The sequence below is a fragment of the Atractosteus spatula genome, chromosome 18 (genome assembly GCF_055471065.1).
Source record: "Atractosteus spatula isolate fAtrSpa1 chromosome 18, fAtrSpa1.hap1, whole genome shotgun sequence".
Lineage (NCBI taxonomy): Eukaryota > Metazoa > Chordata > Actinopteri > Semionotiformes > Lepisosteidae > Atractosteus > Atractosteus spatula.
In genome coordinates this window covers 15,665,286-15,686,256 of record NC_142723.1, presented here as the reverse complement: position 1 = coordinate 15,686,256, position 20,971 = coordinate 15,665,286, and the positions used below count along the sequence as shown (strand labels likewise).

The 20,971-nt window shown below is 49.2% G+C and overlaps 1 protein-coding gene across 1 annotated transcript in view; it reads left to right on the top strand.

Annotated features, from left to right (window-relative positions):
* Positions 1–20,971, top strand: part of glis2b (GLIS family zinc finger 2b) — a 49,023-nt gene that overhangs the window by 14,877 nt on the left and 13,175 nt on the right. The window contains exons 4-5 of the mRNA XM_088936999.1: positions 16,821–17,039; positions 17,386–17,525. Of these exons, the coding sequence (XP_088793125.1) occupies positions 16,821–17,039; positions 17,386–17,525 (359 nt within the window). The remainder of the gene's footprint in view (positions 1–16,820; positions 17,040–17,385; positions 17,526–20,971) is intronic.

The window sequence follows — 20,971 nt, the reverse complement described above, 5'->3', positions numbered from 1 at the left end:
TACGGTTAAATCTGGGAGATGCTAAACCCGTTTTTTATTATTAAAATCTCACAATCTCAAATCTCAAAATTATTTTCATGTTTAAGCAATCACCTAGTAGTTTAAAAGCTGGTATTAAAGGCAAACTTGTGTAACTTTGTAATCGTACCGGCCGCAATTTAAGATACACCTACAAAAAAAATAATTTTGAGACGCTCTTTTTAACGCTACATTGGTTTTTAAACGTCCGCAGCGTGCGCAAGAGTTAACAATCCCTGGCCGCTCTCTCGCTCGGCCGGGATAAACTCCTCTCCTTTTGAAAGGGGGTGTGGGTACCCCGATCTCCCCCGGGGAGGCGAGGCTCTCTGCCGCATCCAGCCGTACTCCCGGAGAGGGAGTCTCGGCTCCCGCACGCACTGGGGCCGGGGGTCCCGCAGGCCTCGCTGGCCACGTCAGGGAGAAGCGGGGTGGACCGAGTCGGCTCAGACGGCCTGGCCGTGATTTAGCGCTGGGGATCCAGCGGGGAGGGACGGGAGGAGGCGGGCCTGCAGGAGAGAAGGGGGGTTGGGGAGGGGGAATGTGGGCACAGGGCGGGTGGAAATTTCCTGGAGGTCTGAGGCGGCCAGACAGCCCGGGGAGTCTGCTGTGAGGAAGTGGCGGCGGTTTTTTTTTTGTCAGTTTCGTGTCCTCCGCTGTTAAACCCCATGCAGTGCTTAAATCTCGTTTTAACATTTTAAAAAAACAACAGAATGGGTGCACGCTAGTCCTTATCCGTGTCTCCTTTAAATTTACAAACAACGTTTGTCACGTCGCTGTTCACCAGAGATTCCTTCTTGCTGGGAGGGACACCGTGACAGTTGGAGAATAGTCACTTAGGCACTGACTAATTTCTGTATTTCCATTTGCACTTAACTGTTGCCTGTCATTTGTCTGTGTAAATGTGTTACTGTTGCCTTTCTTGGCTGGGCTTCTGTTGCTGAAGCGATCCCTTTGCGATTACCTTGTCTAATAAAGTTGAAATAACAGTAGCCAGCTGGTTTATAAACACGCAGTGTAGTACAGCAGCTGGTTATTTTGCAAAACAAAGGGGAAACCTCTGCCCACCGCCTTGATCAGAACTCCCTTGAGTCCAGCCCCCGCCCCAGCAGTGCAGCAGGTAGTGTTCGGGTTTTGCAGCAAGGTCACTACAGCACTGCTCCCTCTCTCCGGAGGCTCTCCAGCTCGGAATTCCTCAGCGTCTGAGACTCCTGGCTCCGTGCCACCAGCGGCACAGCAAACCCGCCCTGCAGCTGCATCTTTCCCGGCTCCTCCGATTTATTTTTACCCCAAAACACCCCAATCTCCGCTTTGCAGGCGTCGGAGGGGGCGGTCTCCGTGTTTTCTCCTTGTTCCTGCGGCCGAAAAGTCTTTTCTCCCTTTCCTTGGCGAAAAGGGTGCCTCAACGTGAAAGCCCTTTACCTCAGCTTAGAGGTTTCGCCCCCAGAGCAGGGAATGGGGTCGGGGGGCACGAGACAGAGGCTGACTGCCCGAGGAAAAGCAGCTTTCTGGAGAGGGAGAGACGCTCAGCCCCAGCGGAGCCAGACGGCGCAACAGACAGGGGAAAGGCAGGCCTGAGAGGAAAGCCACAGAGCGAGGGAGAGGGAGGGAGAGAGAGCGAGCGAGCGAGTGTGCGAGGAGAGACTGCCACAGGGTGAGGCCTGTCCCCAGCCCAGTGGAAACTGAGGTTTCCTGTCTGAAACGCGCCTGGCTCACAGGCCGGGAAAGGAAAGAATCCGTCCATTCAGGGTGTGCGCTGCGCCTGGGGGTGTGCGGATCGCGGGGGTAGGGGGGGAGGCTGTGGTTTGGGTGGAGGTGGTAGAGGGGGGAGGTGGGAGAGAGGGGAGGAAGGGCGACTGTATAGAGCCGGCCATAAAGCATGAGGCTTTGGGTCCAGAACAAAGTTTTCAACCTCTTGTTTTTGCTCAAAACCAGAGGGAAACTGACTTAAAGCCCCCCCCCCTCCACCACCAAACCATGAGGATACTCGAAGACCCTGCTGAATTTTGTGGCTCAGGGAGGGAACCTGAGATGTTTCTCGTGGCTGTGAATCTATCGGTTAGACTGGGAGGCAGGGGTAACTCTTGCACTATTGTGGAGCTGGATGTCGGTGGCGGCAGCATGGGTAATGTTCAACGCGAGGGTAGCCACGTTTCAAAACCCGCCATTAAAGCACCAAGGCCAGCGCAATTAAAGAATATGGCGGACCTCCCACTCTGTTGACCCCCGTTAGTGTCATCCGAACCTGTGGTACTGCTGTGCTCGTCGCATCTTCAGACTGTACTCAGTCCTGCTCGGGCACAATAAAATGGCAGTGGCCTTTGCAGAACCCCAGCCCCGTTCGGGCTAAAATGGCCAGTGGGTTAATGGCAATTCCATTTTATCCCAGGAGTGTCGTAGCTTTTGACATCGACGGTCAATTCCACAAGCAACATATGGCTGAGATTCCACCACCGTTTCTCCCTACACTACATGCATGTTGCTGAAGAGAAATTAAAATGATAGACAGCAAACTGAGGGGAGGCACGGTCGCACAGTGGTCAGCGTTGCAACCTTGCAGTGCAGAGGCCCTGGGTTCAGCTCCTGGTTTGCTATCTGTGTGGAGTTTGTATGTTCTCTGGATTTTCATGGGGGTTTCCTCGTGGTGCTCCGGTTTCCTCCCACAGTTCAAAGACATGTTCGCCGGGTTGATGAGCTTCTCTGAAAACGGGCTCTTGTGTGAGTGTCCATGTCTGTTCTGCCCTGTGATGGACTGGCGTCCCATCCAGGGTATATCCTGCTCGCCAGGTTGGGCTCTGGCTCCCCATACAACCCTGCATTGGATAAAGAGGTTAGAAAATGGAAGGGTGGACATCAGGCTGAAAGATGAGTCTACTTTTGAAAGAGCAGGGTTTGGATGAAGGGACAGAGTGGCCATATTTGAGGTCTTTGGGTGTGCCCAGGACTTAAGTGAAAAAGGAAGAAAGCAGTGTGTGCCTTTTAGCTCAGTCTCCCAGGTGAAGGAATTAGAGTGCTTTAGCAGCCAGGCCAGGACAGTATTTCCCACTGTGCAGAAGTCCCCAGAAGTGCAGTGTACACAAACCAAAGCAGTTTGTCTCCTTGACAACGAACACAGATTGCCATTGACTCGCAGCAGGCCCGTGAGCAGTCGCAGGCCTCAGTCTTATTGACAGGGCTTCAGCGGGGGTCTCTAATAGCACTATTTATGAGGCACGTAATTGAATAAGCTGTGTCTAAAATGGATTAGCGTGATTATTACATCTGAATTTGTTTCCGAGAAGAGGGGGACCCAATGAAAAAAACCCTCTTTAATAGCAAATATGCAGCTTGTACTGTGCTTTGCAAATTGAATTTTGTGCCAGTGGCCAACGTGCTGAAATGAGTTTATGATTTTATATATTTTCAGCTTAAATCTTTGTGGAAATATGTGCATTGAACAAATAAAATGGATTTACCAATGTCACTTCAGTCCTGAGGTACATGCATCTCGAAGTCTTAAAATCCTGGTTGGTTTCGCAAGGCATTGCGTTGAGTCAAGATGTTGCTGATTAGGTGCCCAAGCACTGTGTGAGCTCCTTAAAATCCAGGAGTCGTAGGTTCGAGTCCCGGTCACCGATTCCCCAAGCCAAGGTGGTCTCAGCGATACAGCGGCCCCTGTGGCCTCCTAGAGTCTTGCTGGTGTGCGGTGCTGCTGTACCTTCTGCCTTTCCAGATCTCGGACGCCAGTCAAGGTTGGGTCTGGTCAGTGCTGGGAAGGGAGGTGTCTAAGGACAGCCAGCTGACTGTTACATGTGGTGTTGGTGGTCATGACCAGTAGGTGGTGCCCTTCTCTCTGTTTCTATCTGAAAAAAGGTACATTTGAAGATTATATCATAAATACGGGCATTTTACCGGCATGGTACCTTGCTCAAGGGTTCAACAGCTATGCCCGGGTAAGGATTTGATCCTGCAACCTTCCAGTTGCAAATCCAAAGTCACAGCCACTACCCCACAGCACCAGCTTGTTGGACATTAAAGACCCAGCCATGTCGTTCCTAGAAGTGTGAACCCCAGCGTCCTTGCCAGATTCCAGATGGGGCAGCTCCTGTACGTGAGGCACATTAGGGTGAAAGTCCCCACATAAATGCAAGCAAATACTGTACCATTTCTACCTCCATCTATCATTGCATCATCCTGGCACCGTGCGGGCTGTGCTCTCCGGGCTCCAGGACAAAGCGGCGAGTGCAGTACGACACACGTGGGCATGACCTTTCTCAGGCTCTGCCCACACCCTCAAGAAAGAGGCCTGTGCTCCCCTCCAGAGACCTCACTTTCCTCTTGGGACCCAGCCAGCCTCTGCAGATTATAGGAATTAAAGGCTCCACCAAATGACAGGCTACGCAGGGAAGTTGCCAGACGATTTCCAATTAAGGGCTGCAGGCAGGTTGAAGTGCACTACAAATCCACGCATGAAAACCACTGATCTCAGACACTGAGCTCTGTAGGGAAGGGGGGAGGATGTGTGTGTGTGTGTGTGTTGGGGGGGGGGGGGGGGGTGTTGGCTAACATCTTTTTCTTGTGCTCCCTGGTTTTTTGAGATTCAAAGTGACAGACGCTCGTTTCTCATTTTCACTGCTTGTAATAGACTGGAGATCCTCCATCCAGCCTTTGGAGATCCTGTGTGTCTTTTTGTTACGTCGAATTGCTGAACCTTTAGAACTGAAAAGACAGTATCTCTAAATGCGGATTATTTTCAATCTTATCTGCTCCCGGGACTTGCTTCCAGATGTATCCTGCTCAAGGTGTATCGCTGCCAAAAGTCTAAGCAAACAGAAACCTTTCGGTCTGTCATCGATGTATTTAATAAATTGTTGCTCCCATAAAGCTGTCCACACAGCTCTGAATAGCTTACCAGTTAACAAAGTACAGTCACAAGTGGGAATGTCTCTGTATTAAAAACACTGCTGTACTGAGTCTGCTAAGTGTTTTGTGAACCCGACTTGACTTACTGGACGCCTGGCATTTAAACAGTACATTTAAATAATTTAATTGAAGAATCCCACCTCACTTTTAAGAGCAGAAGTCCTTGTAGTCAGCTGAGCGTTCATAGGCTTTTTGGAGCTCCATGACTTAAGTTCATCAGGTGTGTTTTTGGACTCAGCATTTCTCACATGGGCTTACTGTTTCCACAATTCCTGTTTCCAGAAGACCTGGCTTCTGCTTAGAGAAACCTTCTCAGAAATCATATTGCCCTGCATTTAGCCAGTGAGGAAGGACCTGAAGGTCATCAATCATATGACTTTGCAACATGGCAACTGCACAGAAGATCTGACCGGCTCTCTTGTCACGAAGTAGGAACCAACCCCCTTACCCCTTACCTGCAATATTCCAGAGCAATTGTACAATTCTGAGCGCAGCACTGCTCAGTGCATTAAAGCTTGGAGGAACTGTGAACAGTGTGACAGGAGCGATCAGGTACAGATTGGAAGATATTTTGAGCAGTATTTCCTGGTGCTGTTTCCCAGCAGGTTTTGGAGAAACAATATTGCAGACATACAGTATGGCTCTTGAAGCAGGGCTCAGAGGCTGGCATTGCAGCCTCATAGTGCTGGGGCCCTGGGTTCAGTTCCGGACCTGTTGTGCTGTCTGTGTGGAGTTTGCATGTTCTCCCTGTGTTCATGTGGGTTTTCTTCCAGGTGCTCCGGTTATCTTCCTAGGTCCAAAGACATACTGGTGGGTTATTTGGCTTCTGGTTTGAGTGTGTTAATATCTCTGGGAGCACCTTTCCTTGTGCTGCAAAAGCACACTTTGCAGGAGACACCCAGTGAACATCAAGCGTCTTGTTTTTCTAAAACAATTGGAAGTCATCAGCATCTCTTTTTATTAGACACGCATTCGTGTCTGGTGTCAGAAGAGCTGAAGTATTTGGAGCTTGGTAGTAAAATATATTGGCATCCCTGTTGTGTTACAGTGATTGAAAAAATCAACACTGGGAGCAGTTATGCAAAGTAGTTTTTGCTGATGTCAGGGCACAGTTTCTTGTTTGTGTGTTAGTTATGGAACTTAACAGCTTCCTTGTAAGTTTAATTAAAAATCTGAAAGAGCTGATGACAAGCTAAAAGTCAACAACACTCATTTATTAAAGAACAATAGCACGGTGAAGCAGTTTTAGTTTTGATTCGGGCTGGATGTTTATATTCTGAAAGTCTTTGAAGCGTCACTAAAAAATGTTGTTCTCTGGTGTGTTACTATTTACGTACAAGTGTGATTCTTGAGTTTTATGTAGTATGAACAATGTGGCCTTTAAAACAGCAAATAAAGTTAACGAAATTCAGACATTAAGTGCACAGTTAATGTGGATGATCAGACTTGATTTCTTTGTTTTATGTGGGAGAGCTGAAACATGCCTTCCCACTGCATGGCATTGCTACCTTGTATCATTTAGTTTCCAAGTTTAGCAGTGGATCCCTTATAAATAGAAAGGTTTCTCCATAAAAACTGCAAGAAAAATGTCTCTACAGGCACAGCTTGTGCCCTGTTCAGTGCTTTCCACTTTCACTCTGATGGAACTTAGAGCAGATTGTAAATTGAGTCATGAAATATTGTATGCACGCCCACTATAAATATCACACAATGCCCTCTATCTGATGCAAGCTGTGCAGTTGAATTATTGTAAATCACATTACAAGTGGGCTAAGTTTTTGAGCCAGAGTAGTGCATACACTTAAATTGTTAGTGCAACTGAGACAATCAGAGCAAAACAATCCGATACTGATATTCACGACTTTCTCTTCCACTTAACGCTGCAGTCATACATCTCTAACTCCAACTCCCCACGGGTTAAAGGAATTCCAGTGCAGCACATCTTTATGATTGAGTGCACCTGTGCTTTCTGTCTTCCTGACTGATCCAGATTCCAGTGTGTGCACAGCTGGGTTTCCAAATAAGAAAACAATAACATGTTACCTTAATCTATACCAACCTTATAGGTTTCGTTTCTAGAGTCTTGTGTTTTTGAGGGAAAAAAAAGAAAGACTGTTTTTTGTGACCAGCTCTGGATAGATAAAACTTGATAAAAAAAAAATAGATAAAAATGAGCGCTCCCTTTACACCCGTAGTGACATGGCTGTGTACAGCCAACGCTGTCCAGGAATGATGTAGTCTAGTGTCCTTGGCCTTTTGTCTGAGTTCCAGAGTGCTGGCCTTGCAGTGTACATCTGAAAAGATTCTCAGTTGATTGCCTGTTTTCTAATGGCAAATTATTCACCCATGCAGCTTATCTCCCTGACTTTCCTGCTTTAGAATGAATGTTGCGCTTATGCTGTGAGGTTTCAGATACAAATCACATACACATGTATGTATAAGTACACATATAGCCATCCATCCATTTTCTAACTGTTTTGTCTAGTACAGGGCTGTGGGGGGAGCCAGTGGAAACAGGCACAACGCAGGACACACCTTGGACAGGACGCCAGTGAATCGCAGGGCACACACACACACTCACACACTAGGGTCAGTTTCTTAAAGGAGAGTTAAGGCGAGTCTTTGGACTGTGGGAGGAAACTGACATGAACAAGGAGAAAACATGCAAACTCCACACAGATAGCTTCCAGGAATATAACGCAGGGTCCTGGTGCTCAGAGGCAGCAATGCAACCATTGTGCCACACACATGTGTATGCATAAATATGTATATGTATATGCATTCAAATTAAAAGACCCTGAACCATTGTGTTACAGTTGTATTGCTGGAGCCAACAGCACATGGCTCTGATTTGCTCTCCTGCAGCCTCTTTCACAGCAGTCCTGTTGAAGAAGCCTGACTGGCCCGTCCTTGTTGTACAGAAAAACAGAAGGGAAATATAATACCATCGTGAATATCTACGAATACATGAGCACAGTTGTGTAGCAGGATGATTCTTTCAGATATTACAGGACCTCACATATAATAAACACAGCATTTACTTAAGCACTGCAAACTGTATTTCAGGAAATTTAAACCTATGCCTTGCTGTTAAATTCCCATTTTCGATGTAAATCCAGAGAGAGGCGTTTCCTTTGGCTCAGGAAGCCTATCGCACATCCGCAGCGATCTGCAGATGTGAGCTATGGCTTCTCACATGTGAGCATGAGAGGACTGGAACATGAGAAAGCCGTTCTGCCCACCGAGCTGGTTCGGTTTTTAAGCGGTAAATTGATCTGCGGACCTCACCCAGCCGCTTCCCGAAAGAAGCTAGGGTATCGGTTTCAACAACAGGGCTGGCCAGCCTGTTCCAAACCCCCAAAAAACCCTTTGTGCAGAGAAGTGCCTTCCTTTCCCACAAACATTGTTCGTGTTTCACAGTTGATCATGTCATTTCTTTTGCGGATTTTGCATACTGGAATCAGGTCGCCTTTAGTTTTCTGTCCAAGACCAAAGAGAACGAGTTAGGAAAGTGCAGATGAATTAGAAGGGCCTATAAAACATAATTAATTGTGACGACACCTCCTTAAAGCACATCTGGTGAGTCAGCACCCATTTCCTCAGCTCTGTATTAGTGTACATCTTTCTGTAAACTTGACACTATGTGTTGCACACATTGTTGTTGGTCAGTTTTGTTATGCAGTTTTGCATGTTAGTCACTGGAAACCTGCAACACATACTCACAAGGTGCATACATTGCTGATGAATACTCACATTACCTGCTATTGCTCAGGTACTGTACTTAGTGCTTCACTGTTTTGATCTGTTGTTAACGTGCAGTGTTTGCATTGCTTTTTTCCTTGCTGGCATTGACGTCCTCGCTCTTATTGTATTTTAAATCGGAACCAGACCAAGGTTTGCAGACAAGGGGAAGCCCACGGATTCATCCAGCCTGTTTGGTAGGTAGTAGCTAATTGATCCAAGGATGTCGTGCAACCAGGGTCAGTAGCTTGTACCAGACTCCCACAACTCTCTGGGTAAAGAAGTGCCTCCTGTTCATGGTTTTCAATGCACTTTCAATATAAATATAAATATCAGTATATAACCTTCTCAATTGCTTGTAATCCTATCAGATTTTTTTTTTCACTTTTGTAACTTTGCCAACTGTGAATATCTTCCTGGGTAAGGGCATCAGCTAAGCAAGGTAATCGTAACTTACCATAAACTCTCTCTGAATTGTAAGATTTCGAGCCCTTAAGCTCTGAAACTCTGCATCTCTTTGGCGGGTGCCTTGCGCTGTGGGCATAATGGGCATTTTTGTGGCACTTCACCAGGGTCTCTTACAGCAACACGAAGTGCAAAAATTCCTCGGGTCCAAACCCGCTCAAAATCCAATAAGCGAGACTGATCCGGCACATTTTGAAGGGTGCTCAGCACAGACCCCCCACGATTTGAGAATTCGTAGTTCCTGTGTGTGTAAGAGATAGCCTTCCTGCCCTCTGCATGAAGGAAGATGAAAGTACAGGAGTCAGACACTTGAACTCTGACCTGGGCGCGGGGAGATCTGCTCACACACCAGAGAATCCCAGCAAATGCAGGTCTATAGATAAGAGTCCGTATCCTTTCTGAAAAACACTTAAAAAAACTTGGCAGAAGATTTACTAAGTCTATGAGGAATTCTTTCCATAATAAAAGTTCCACTCTTCCTATGTGCTGTAATTGAAGAATTGACTCCCTTATTTGCCTCATGTTTCCACAGCAGCAGCTGGCCGGTCCAGGGGTCACTCCAGGAGTTTGCTCTGCTGTTGGTTCCATAAAAAGTGACCAGGATTGTGTTGTTGTTTTTTTTCATCCTGCCAGCAAATTCTGATTCCGTGACGGGCAGCTTCTCTGTACCAGCCAATACCCACTACAGCGCTAGTCATTTATCCAGAAAACCGTATTGAAAATGTTTCCTTGCTGGTTTAGGAGTCGCACCAGAATATCTTTTGTTTGTGGAAGGACTTAATAACTAAGCTGCACCATCCCCATTGCCCTACAGTAAAGAAAAAGAGAAAAGTGCAGGCTGGTTTATGAATCAGAGAGGACAGAGCGATCTTTCTGAATTTGCACTGGGTGCTACAAAGGTTCCATAAACATTGACAGCATTTGAATGCAACTGAAATCCGTTAGGGGAACTTCAAGGGCATGTAGCTGTTTGTGTGGGTCTTGGGCCAGGTCAGTCGAATAGCTCCTGTTGCTTCCCTCAGCATGCCTCATTGCAGGGAATATGAAGAGCCCTTGGGCTGGGAAGAGAGCGTGTGAGCACAGTGCCGCGGCTGGAGAGACACATCTCCGCTTGAAAAAGGACTTGCCATCTCCGAGGTGAAAGCCTGTTGCGTGTGCTCTGCAATCTGCTCCTCATTTCAAGAACACAGTAGAAGGGCTTGGCTCCAGCTAACAGTTTTAATTGCATCATTTGTAACTCGTTGCAATTACAATGTAATGGGAACTGTAATGATGCCACATAAGCAGTAAAACTGAATGAGCGCTGTTCAGATCCAGCTTGATTGAGTCATTCACGCTTCCTCAAAACTGCGGGACTCGGGTAACGTGCGACCTTCTGCACAGCAGGGGGCGGTGTGCTGGGGTCCGGTACCATTCTCGGCCAGTCTTTCCCAGTACTGATAAATGTACGCTGTTCTCGAAAGTAAATCGGCGCGGCTCCTCCTCCTTTTGATTCCCTGCTCCCTGCAGGAAGTGGACGATTTGGTACCTTCCTGGGGAGGAGACCTTTTTTGGAGAGTTTGCCCTAGAAACCTTCAGCTGTGGCCCAGTCTTCTTGCTTGGCCGGAGGTGTTACACAAAGGCATCTTTGACAGACTGCTTGCTGATTTCACAGGGGACCCTGACCCCGCGCTTGTCTGAGGAATCTTGTATGATACACGCCCCTCCTGCCCCCCCCCCCGGGATCAGGCAGGCTCGGGCTGTCGACGAGGCCCGTCAGCGTTAGAAGTGCAGGCTACAGCTCACATCTGGCAACTGACGCTCAGCAGGTCTGAGCCTGGCCAGTGCCTGGAGGGGAGACTCCTGGGAAAGCTGAGGCTGCTGCTGGAAGTGGTGTTGGTGGGGCCAGTAGGGGGCGCTCACCCTGCGGTCTATGTAGGTCCTAATGCCCCAGTATAGTGATGGGGACACTGAAATAGCTGGTGTGGCCCCACGGCGTTCCCAGGTGCTCTTCCAAAAGCTGCCACACACATTGTCAGCTGAAGTCCTCAGGTCCAGCAGTGACGTTCTTGAGAACCGACGAGGTTGGACGTGTGAGTTTCACAGAGCTGAAGAATCAGGGACAGGACTGCCAAGGACATCCCGTGAGCACTGTACAGATAGGATTAAAGAGTCCTCTTTCATTAATCTAATACTTAAGACATTTGCTTTTCATCAATCTGCCATTCACATTGACTGGTATAGTGCTCTGGGCGGTACCTATGGGTCTGAGCACATGCTGTCAGTCTGGATCTCCGTTATTTCAGGCTCCTACAAGCAGAGCTCAGTACCGAATCCAGTTTATGACCCTGTCAGTACAGATTTACTAAACAGCTCTTTGGGGGAGTTTGTTTTTTTGTGTGTTGATTTTGTATATATGTAGAATTTTAGCACAATTGATAATGTAAGTGTAAATAACTCCTTCCTATAGTGTTTCTTTTCACAAAGGACCCCAAAGCGCCTCACATCCAGTATGCAAGGGGAGCCACTTCATCCACCATAGTTAAGGCTACAGACAGACGGCAGCCATTCTGCTCTCAGGTCAGGTGGAGACGTGAGCCAATGCTCTGTCAAGTCAATTGAGAGGGAGGTTTAGGGGGCCACACTGTACAAGCCCTAAGTTGAAAGGTCAGGACCCCAGTGTCAAAATCCCTTACGAGCAATGTCATGGGAGTGTTGATGACCAGGTAGTGAGGAAGTTGATTTAATGTCTCATGGGAAGATGGGATTTGACGGTGTGTCCCCAGACTGGGGCCCTGGCAGTCCCGTCCAGAGGGAGTTGTGCCACCTAGTGGTCTACTGGCAAGGCGAGACTATGCGGCTGAAACAGGCTTTCTTCTCAGCGTCGAGCCGTGCTGGGCAGGGGACTGCAGAGCGCTGAGGTCTGGGCAAACATCAGAGCCCGGCTGTCTGAGCCGAGGAGGAGGAGGTTTCTGGACTCCGTCCTCCAGGCCACAGGAATTCCGGCCGGCACGGTGCTGATGGGGTGGAGGAGGCTCGGTTCTGGTCAGGAGCTCGGAGGCGAGCTGCTGAAGCCCAGCCAGAACACACCCCGGAGGGGGATCAGTGGGCGTGCAGCGAGTCTCCCTCACGTGAGGCAGGCTGGCCTCCCCTGGCCTGCTCCCTCTCCCTCTCTCTGTTGGAGAGCAGGCAGGCACAAAGCAGAGCGCACAGGCCCTCCCGGCACTCGGTGTGTGTGTGTGGAGCCGCAGCCAGCGTGCCTGAATAGAAACGCTGTGAGGTTCGAGCCAGACCCCAGGGTGGGGGGGCCTTTATGAGTGTGTGCACTGTGTAGTATCTTAGCAGGGGGTCTCCCGCCCCCCCAGCACACACACACACCTCACAGGGACCGCTGTGAGCATTCCAGCGTGTTCATTTCCTCCACCCCTGACACCGGCCTGTACCGAGGCAGCGCGGTCCAGGGAGGCAGGGCCGTGCGGAGCGGGGCTGTGTGGTGGCCAGGGGGAAGCACGCTGAAAGGGAGGGGATGATTTATTGCAGCTGCTGCTGGCTTGCACCAATAATTGTTTACACATGGGCGGACGGGAGGGGTGTGAGCAGCCTTTTGTTTCGGAGGCGGGGGCGGCTGTCGAGCGCTGAAGGGCAGGGTAATTGCGCTGGAAGGAGGCCGTGAGGAACGGGCTTCTCTTTTGGTGCTTTATGAAGGTGACCGCAGTACAGGTCTGGGGCGTGGAAGGTTTTTTAAAGAGTTCGCTTTTCCAGAGAAGGGTTCACGTTTCTGTAGATAATGACAGGAGATTGAAAGCTTTCTACTGGATGAGTGGGGTGGAAAGTTGACGCTGTAAGAGAAGGTAACGTGCCGCGTTCAGGATGTTCGCACCAAAGTGCAAATCGCTGTCTAACAGAAAATTATCCATTTATAACACCTAGAAGCCTGTGGACCAAAGCTCTGGATTTTGTTAAGCGTTCATGTAATGAATCCAGCAGAGTGCTTTACTGTAGGATTCGTGTCGTTCGTAGTCGTGATTTCATAATAAGAACGTGACTTCATCATGTTGTGACGGGTGTCCTGCAGCTGTGTACTACATTGCAAACATAAAACATAAATGATTGAAAACAATTGCATGAATGGAGACCTGTTAATGTGTTATACACAAAGTAGAAACAGAAATATTGTTTTTCGGCTGCGTCTAATGAAAATATTATTTTTGTTTTTCAACTTCAGGACAAAAAAAATGTACTCGTACCTCTTCGATAGTCGTGGTAATTAATCTACTGTGATGAAATTTAAAATGTAATTAAAATTTAGAAAACAAAGAGCTTAAATTAGAAAAATAACCGTAGCATTATTTTGCATTACCTGGACTGTGACCATCAGTATACATTAGTCCAAAATTAAACTTGAAATCTTGTCCAAAACCATCTGAAACACCACGGATATCCATGAAATCGCTAATCACATGAAAACCAAGATCACAAACACACGTGCGCTTGGGAGATTTGCTTCAGACTGCACTCTCTCGAAAATCAGTTCCCACAAAGGTATTTCCACACTGGGGCCAGTTCAGACCAGGCCACATTTCACAGCTCAGTGCTGCAGCTGAACAACACGCCACCGGGCTTTCACTCTTGACATCAGAACGGTCTCCACATTCATGTCAATCTGTATTTCACAGGCGCTCCAGCACGGGGCCTACTGTACGAGCAGGAGAGCACAAGTGACGTGCAGCTTAATTTGCCGAGCTGAAGTTTTGTTTTTTTTCAGCGGCTTTTTTTTTTCGCTATTCGATCTGTGAACTGGATATGCCGAGTGTGAGTGATCCCGCACAAATGCATGCCTGGCTATGGCAGCCGTCCGGAGGTAAAGATGTTCCTGCTGCACTTCCAGAGGAAAGAGGAGAGGAGAGCAGTCCCAGTGCATGATGCGAACTCCTGGGTCAGAGATTCTGTCGCGCATTGAGATCTTTAGCAGCAGCTCTGCATTTTGCAGCACAGTCCTGGAACACTGCTAGAAGTTTCAGCAGAAGTGTAATATGGCAGAAGGTGCCATTTTTGTGATGTTGTGAACGCAGTAGTGCCCTAATTCTCAGGTTTCAGCAGCAGCAGCAGCTGGCTGGTAGGAGGTCGCAGCACAAGTTTGAGTCGCTGCTCCACCTAAGGGTTAAGAACTCGCCGACCTCAGCCCGGCGTCATGTGGAGCGCCGCCAGCGAGCGCTGAAAGGAGGCGATTGAGCAGGGCAGCCTGCGGGTGAGCTCAGCTCTCACGACAGGCCCGGGCCTGGATGGACCAGCTTTCTGCCGCAGCGTTTCCCTGGCACCTCAGACTGAGGAGACACGTTTGTGCTCGTGTGGAAAACCGAAACGTTTTTACTGTAAAAGAGCTCGTTTTTGAGGTACTGCAGCTGACTAAGTGCTGTAGCCCAAACCTCCAAAGCTGAGCCACAGAATACACCACAGCCCAGCTGAACACTCTGCAGTCCTGCACTCTCTCCACTGAACACTCTTCAGCCCCGCACTCCCTCCACTGAACAGTCTGCAGTCCTGCACTCCCTCCACTGAACACTCTACAGCCCTGTACTCTCTTCACTGAACACTGCAGCCTAGCACTCCTCTACTGAACACTCTGCAGCCCTGCACTCATCCTACTGAACACTCTGCAGCCCTGTACTCTCTCCATTGAACACTGCAGCTCATCACTCCTCCACTGAATGCTGCAGCCTAGCACTCCTCTACTGAACACTCTGCAGCCCTGCACTCTCTCCATTGAACACTGCAGCTCATCACTCCTCCACTGAATGCTGCAGCCTAGCACTCCTCTACTGAACACTCTGCAGCCTGGCACTACCTCCACTGAACACTCTGCAGCCTGACACTCCCTCTTCAACTTTGTTTTCTGACGGGGCACAGCAGCCCAGGGATCTGCATACTGACGTCATACTGAATATCTGAGGTGAATGCAATATGATGTGGTTTGCTCTGGGCACCAGAGGGTTAACGCTGGAATCTGGGTGGCGCTGGTGGTAGTTGCTGAAGGCTGTGGTGGTCTGGGGGGTGGGGGTTGGGGGGGGGGTTACCATCTGGTTTGAGTTGGAGACATTCCTTTCAATGAGTGTGTGCTCAGAGGTCAGGAAAGGGGGTGGTATATGGGTGATCTGTCTTTATTTTTCACCGGTTTGTAGGAAACAACGAGAAAAATGCATTACTCACACCGGAGATCTGGGCTGTGTGATTGTTTTTTGTGTCTGACTTTTGGCTTTGTCCATCCTTCTCCTGATTGTAGCTGTTGGCCTCCCCCAGCCCAAACAGTTGAGCTAACCTCAATTTAGAAGCAAAACCGGTCGTATAAATTTCACTTTTCTTTTTACACACCGCAAGATCTAAATAGAAATAAAATCGCACATTGTTATTATACACTGCTTATATAAAGCGGAATTCAAGGTTTTATGTGTGTATTTTTCAACGTGTAACCCTATGATTTAGACTGAAAACAGTAATTTAAAGGCATTTCAATATGAACTGCTCTCAGCGCGAAGCAAACAGAATCTGCTTGCAGGAGGTATGCTCTCGGCAGAACCTGTGTCTGTGTGCAGAGGTCCTCGCTGGCCAGAACCTCCCAGTGTTTTTGGTTTCTCAGCTTTCCAGGCAGATCCACTGTATCTGAAGAGGCACAGACTTACACTGCATACCCTTGCAAAAATGACTTATGAATTGTCATTATGTTAAGCCTGCATGCTATGTTCGAAAAGCTGTTAAAATAAAATGGAACGTACCCCAGATTTCATGCATCTTAAAGTCAGATTATTGTGTGATTTATGTGTTTTTTTTTATGAGACCAAATGTTCTATCCCCTTATTTGCGACGTGCATCTGCTCTTTCTCTGTGACGCATGCCTAAAAAGTGTTAATATTCACTACAATGTCGAGAACAAGACTGGGTCCCCCAATCACGTTCGGCGCCGGTTGGCGTCTTTTCCTAGCGCTTGGGCTGCTGGCGATTAAACAAGAACTAGAGACCTGCAGGCGCAGGCCTTACTCCCTTAAAATCTTTCCTTTCTATGAACTCTGGTAAGGCTGTTTTCATAGACTGTGTGTTTCACCCAAGAGGAAGGAATGCTGTTTGACAGTTTGACCTACTGCATTCACTTTGTCTTATTGTTTTCCTTTAAAAATTGCTTTTCATTCCTATGGCTTTAATACGCTTTCACTGTCCTACACTGGACTGGTCTGGCTTTCAGTCCTTAAGAGGGCTGGGCTCTACTGAGCTTGCGAACTATGACGATTTCATCACTGTTAGGTGCAATCAAAGCGAAAGCTGCATCAGTCTGTGTGGGACAGGTGAGGGTAAGATGAATTATTGCCAGGTGTAGGGGAAACTCTCAGAGTGAGATGAAGAATGAACTGAAGGCTTCCTGCTCACATTATTGCTAAGATCTGGTCATGGTTTAGTATCAGAGTGCCACAGATCTGCTCAAAATATTGATGGTTTTTGTTTTGTTCTGTCTAGAACGAAAGCGTTATCGAGATTGTGGTTTAGCTCCTTGACTGATTCTGAAAGTTTCGTCAGTGTGCACCTCTCCTCAAGCCGTTTTGGGCGAGGCGTGAACCCGATACGCCAGCGAGGGTCTGCGGGCGACGTTCTCAGGAGGGGCCTGCCCCTCTGAAGGGGCGCAGGGGTGCCGGGTGAGGGCCGTGTTCCTGATGGGCTGCCTGTCTCCACAGCTGGGCGATCGGCCAGGCCCCCGGAGCTGCCCGTTGCCACGGCGATGCTGTCCCTGGACGAGCCGCTGGACCTGAAGCTGCCGCGCGGGCGGGGGGGCAGGGACAGGGTGGCGCGGGCACCGCCCCCCCCCGCCCCCGCCGCCCGGCCGCGGCAGCTCCGGATGGCCGACGACGGCACGGCGGTGATCGTGCCCGCCTCCCCCGCCTCCCCGCACACAGGTGAGTGTGCCAGCAGGGGGCGTGCTCCGTCTCTCCCCGGCCGCCTTTCTGACCTCAGGTGGCCGCTGACATGACCCGGGCCTCGAACCCGTGACCCCTGGACCATACAGCTCAGCCTGTGCTTGTGCTCATGCCTTCATTTGCTGTGCCACACCTTGAAGCCTACCGTCTCCACAGCTTGTCTCTGCTGCTGCTCCCGAGCTTTAGAAATCCCAAGCGGCACAGATTGCGTTGCAGGAAAGCCTGTTCTTCAGGAAGCCCGGATTTGCCCTGAGCAGGAGTGTGGCTGTCCGGTGCTTTTAGTCACCCGGCGCTTCTCTCTCTCCGCCCCCGCCTGTGAGGACAGGTGTGCCAGTTCTGCCCCAGGAGAAGCTGGAGCCCCGGACTCCCCCAGCTGTGGACCTCAGCCTTTCCCCGCCCCCTGGGCCTGCCCCTTCTCCCTCCGAGCTTCCCAACGGGCACGGGACACCGCCGCTTTTCCCCGGGGTGAGTATCCGGCAAGGACAGCTCTCACACAGACTGATCCGCTCACGCGTCTCTCTGCGAGGTCTCTCATCACAGCCGCCCAGGAGGCGCGATCTTACTGATATAAAGTAGCCCAGGCGTGTGGAGTGCGGCCGCACCCAAAGCAATTGTAGGAAACTGGCGCCAGGAGTAGCGTAGGAGCAAGGTGTGTTGTGGTTTCCGCCGTTTAAAAACCCGAGCCGCGTCCTGAATTTGTGTGACGGCCTGCAGGTCTGTGTGGAGTAAGATCTCCAGCCCTCTTGCTCGTGCGCCCCGCCGCTGATCCGCAGGGACAGCAGTGCTGCGTTTGCCTGCCGTCACGTCAGTTCCAACTTTTCGCCTTTTAAATGCCAGACCGTTTCAGTAAATGTTGTCCAGGTTAGTCTCCAGTGAGCTTCGAGCCGGGATACTTCTGTCGCGGTAAGCAAGGGTTTCTGGAATGAAAAAGAAGCTAACCTTTTGGCCAGCTGGCTGTGGATTGTGACTGCGGATTCAGTTGTCATCTGCTGCTGTGATATTTTGAACGGAGCACAAAAGGGAAGGGAGCTGAGAATATTGTGTTTTTCCTTCCCGGCTTGGCAATGAATGGTAGATCATTTGAAATTTGTCTCCAATTGATACATGCCATGTGCTTTTCATGATGGCGAGCCCTGATCAGGGAACATGTGCTTGCATGCTTTCTGCCTTCGCCTTTCCCCACTGGGTTCGTTTCCACTGCTTCAGACCCCGTGGGTAGCTTAGAGTCTGAACTGCATCAGTCAGCTTTTCTGGCTTGGACACGACTATTGCAACAGCTGTTCAGGCTGTTTTGAAAGCAAATTCCATCCATCCAGTTTCTGATTGCTTTATCCAGTACATGGTTTTAGGGGAGCTGAAGCCTATCCTGGCAAGCAACAGGCACAAAGCAGGGTACACCCTGGACGGGACACCAGTCCATCACAGGACAGACACAGACATGCATAACCTCCCATCATGGCCAGGTTTCCCAGAAGCCAATTAACCCACCAGCATGTGTTTGGACTGTGGGAAGAAACTCACACAAACACAGGGAGAACACAGCTTCCCAGGACTGTGACGCAGCAATGCTAACCACTGTACTCCCTTTCCTCCCAAAAGCAAACTAATAGTTTAATATTGATATTTCTCCTATCACTGACATAATATGAAGTGCAGCAGTACATGAGGGCAGCAGATGGCCAGCAAATTATTTAAAGAATTGCCACTGGTCAGATCCTTCAAGGTTTTGGGTTAAGTGTGAGGTCTGTGCAGGAGGGCTAAGCTCAGAGGAGTTCCTCCAACATCTGTTCGCGCAGTGATTCAGAGCGTGCCTGTAATTCTGGTAACTTCAGGGAGGCGCTCCTTCTCCTCTGCAGTGGTGACTGTGGGGAACAGGACTGTGCTGGGAGACAGCACTCTCCCGTGTTCCAATCTGCCTCCTTATTCAGGCTGCACATTACTACATTACTTGTGCATCGTTAGGACCAAAGTCCAAAATATCGCTCGGTGCCTTTTCATGTTTTCTCTATAGCGGTAATTTAAAACGGCTTCGCGCTTCATTGAGTGTGGCGACTGGTTAAAAGCTCTGAATGTCAGGTGTCCCCAGCCTTGTTTGCGAGAAAGGCGGTGCTGGAGCTGCTGTGGAAGGAGAGCTGGCCGGGAGCCCTGAACGGCTCCATTTCCTAACCGATGTGGATGCGAATCCGGCCGTTGGGAAGACAGATTGGATATCCAGATGTGGCAGCTAATCCCCTTCTTCCCAGAGCAGCTGATTTCTGCACAAACCTCTTTTGTGTTGCCACGAACAGCCCCACTCTGTCATGGGCATTTTTGTAGACTAAATCCGAGTCACTGCTAGGTGTAGCAATGAGGGCCTCATGCAGGATAATTTAATTCCGGCCTGTGTTTATTCAGGAGCCTGCTTCTTTCCAGATGTACTGTTTCCCCCTAGCTGTCCTGGATTGAACTTTACAGTGTGGTGGTGGGGGAGAATTAAATATATATCTCCAGTGATCTAATTACTGTATATCTGGACTCTTTTAAATTGCAGTACAGTATATGAAAATAGTCTACTAAGAACAGTTACCCCACTTTGAAAAGGCTCTGCTGGAAACGTGCTCTCAGATAGGAAAAGTCTTTCTATGGACACCTGATCGATCTTCAGATGAAATCAGTAAAGGGTAATACAGTTTCCAAGCTTCTCTGCAGTTGGGATATTCCTAAATCTTTTCTAAATCTTGTGTAGAAAGAAGAAAAGAAGTCCATTCTTCTCACGTAACTGAGGAGGGTAAAGGCTGTGATGTTCGGTTTTCCTGTGCAGGAATGGTTTTGCGTACAGTGCATTCCTCCTTTATTAGTTTAACACTTTCAGGGGGGGCTGAAAGAAAAGGCTGGTGCTTTGCAATAAGCGTGACGGAGAATTAGCTGCAGATCCTGCCTGTTCCTGAGCCCTTACAGCAAAAGAGAAAAAAAAAGCCCTGAGAAAGCAAACATGGTGCAGAAGAAGTTTAAGTACATCTGTTCTGATGTAGCCTGTGTGGCAATTTACCAGATAACCTTGAACATCTGAATTGCGGCCTGATTCCGTTCTGCTTTGCGCTGGTTAGGGTGCTGTCTGACAGGGCCTTGTCTTGCTCCTGTGAATCATCGCCCGTTGCCCTGGCCTGATCCGAGAGGTCAAGTGGTAAAGAGCTGTACCTGCAGGCACACACACCCGCGCTTTGAAGACTGTCAGTTTCCATGTGCAAATAGTGGCCCAGCAGGGCAGGCCGTATCGTCCGGACGCCACTCCCTCTCACATTCTTGTCCTCACAGCCTGCGATTTGCAGCTCCACTCTTACCCGAATTCTTGTTTTTGCATTCCAAAACTTTTCTTTTGTGGATTTTCTTTCACAGTCCCGGAGAGCTCTGTTAAGCACGGGAGACTAGTGCACTTTCTCCCGTATCGCACGTCCTCTCCAGAGGCTGGCAGCCAACCTTGAGCGTCCCTGATTGCCTTAGGTGGGGCCGGCTGTTTCACAGGTGGATGAATCATGATTATTGTTCTCTGTCACATCCTGTTCCGGAGATCTCTTCTCAGGATTGTCCAAAGACAGTGCCTGCTCTCAGTCGGATTCATTCGGCATTCGTGTGCTTCCCGGCTCCTGTCCCGTGGAGAGCGCTCTTGCTTTTCCTCACTGGGATTTATGCTTCTACTGGAGCTCCTTTCCTTCACGTAACGGATTTCTCCAGTCAGGAGTCGGGGCCCTTCCCAGCTTTCCAGGATCCCAGCTTTCCGTCTTTTCTCCTCTCGGGGGGAAGAGATCTTCCAGTGCCCCTCCATCTGTACTGACATTAGGGGAGAGGAAAAAGAAGCTGCCTCTCTCTATTTCTGTACTCTGTGTGTCTTCTCCCTTCTCCCGGCCTTCCTGACGGAGCTGAGCGGCAATATA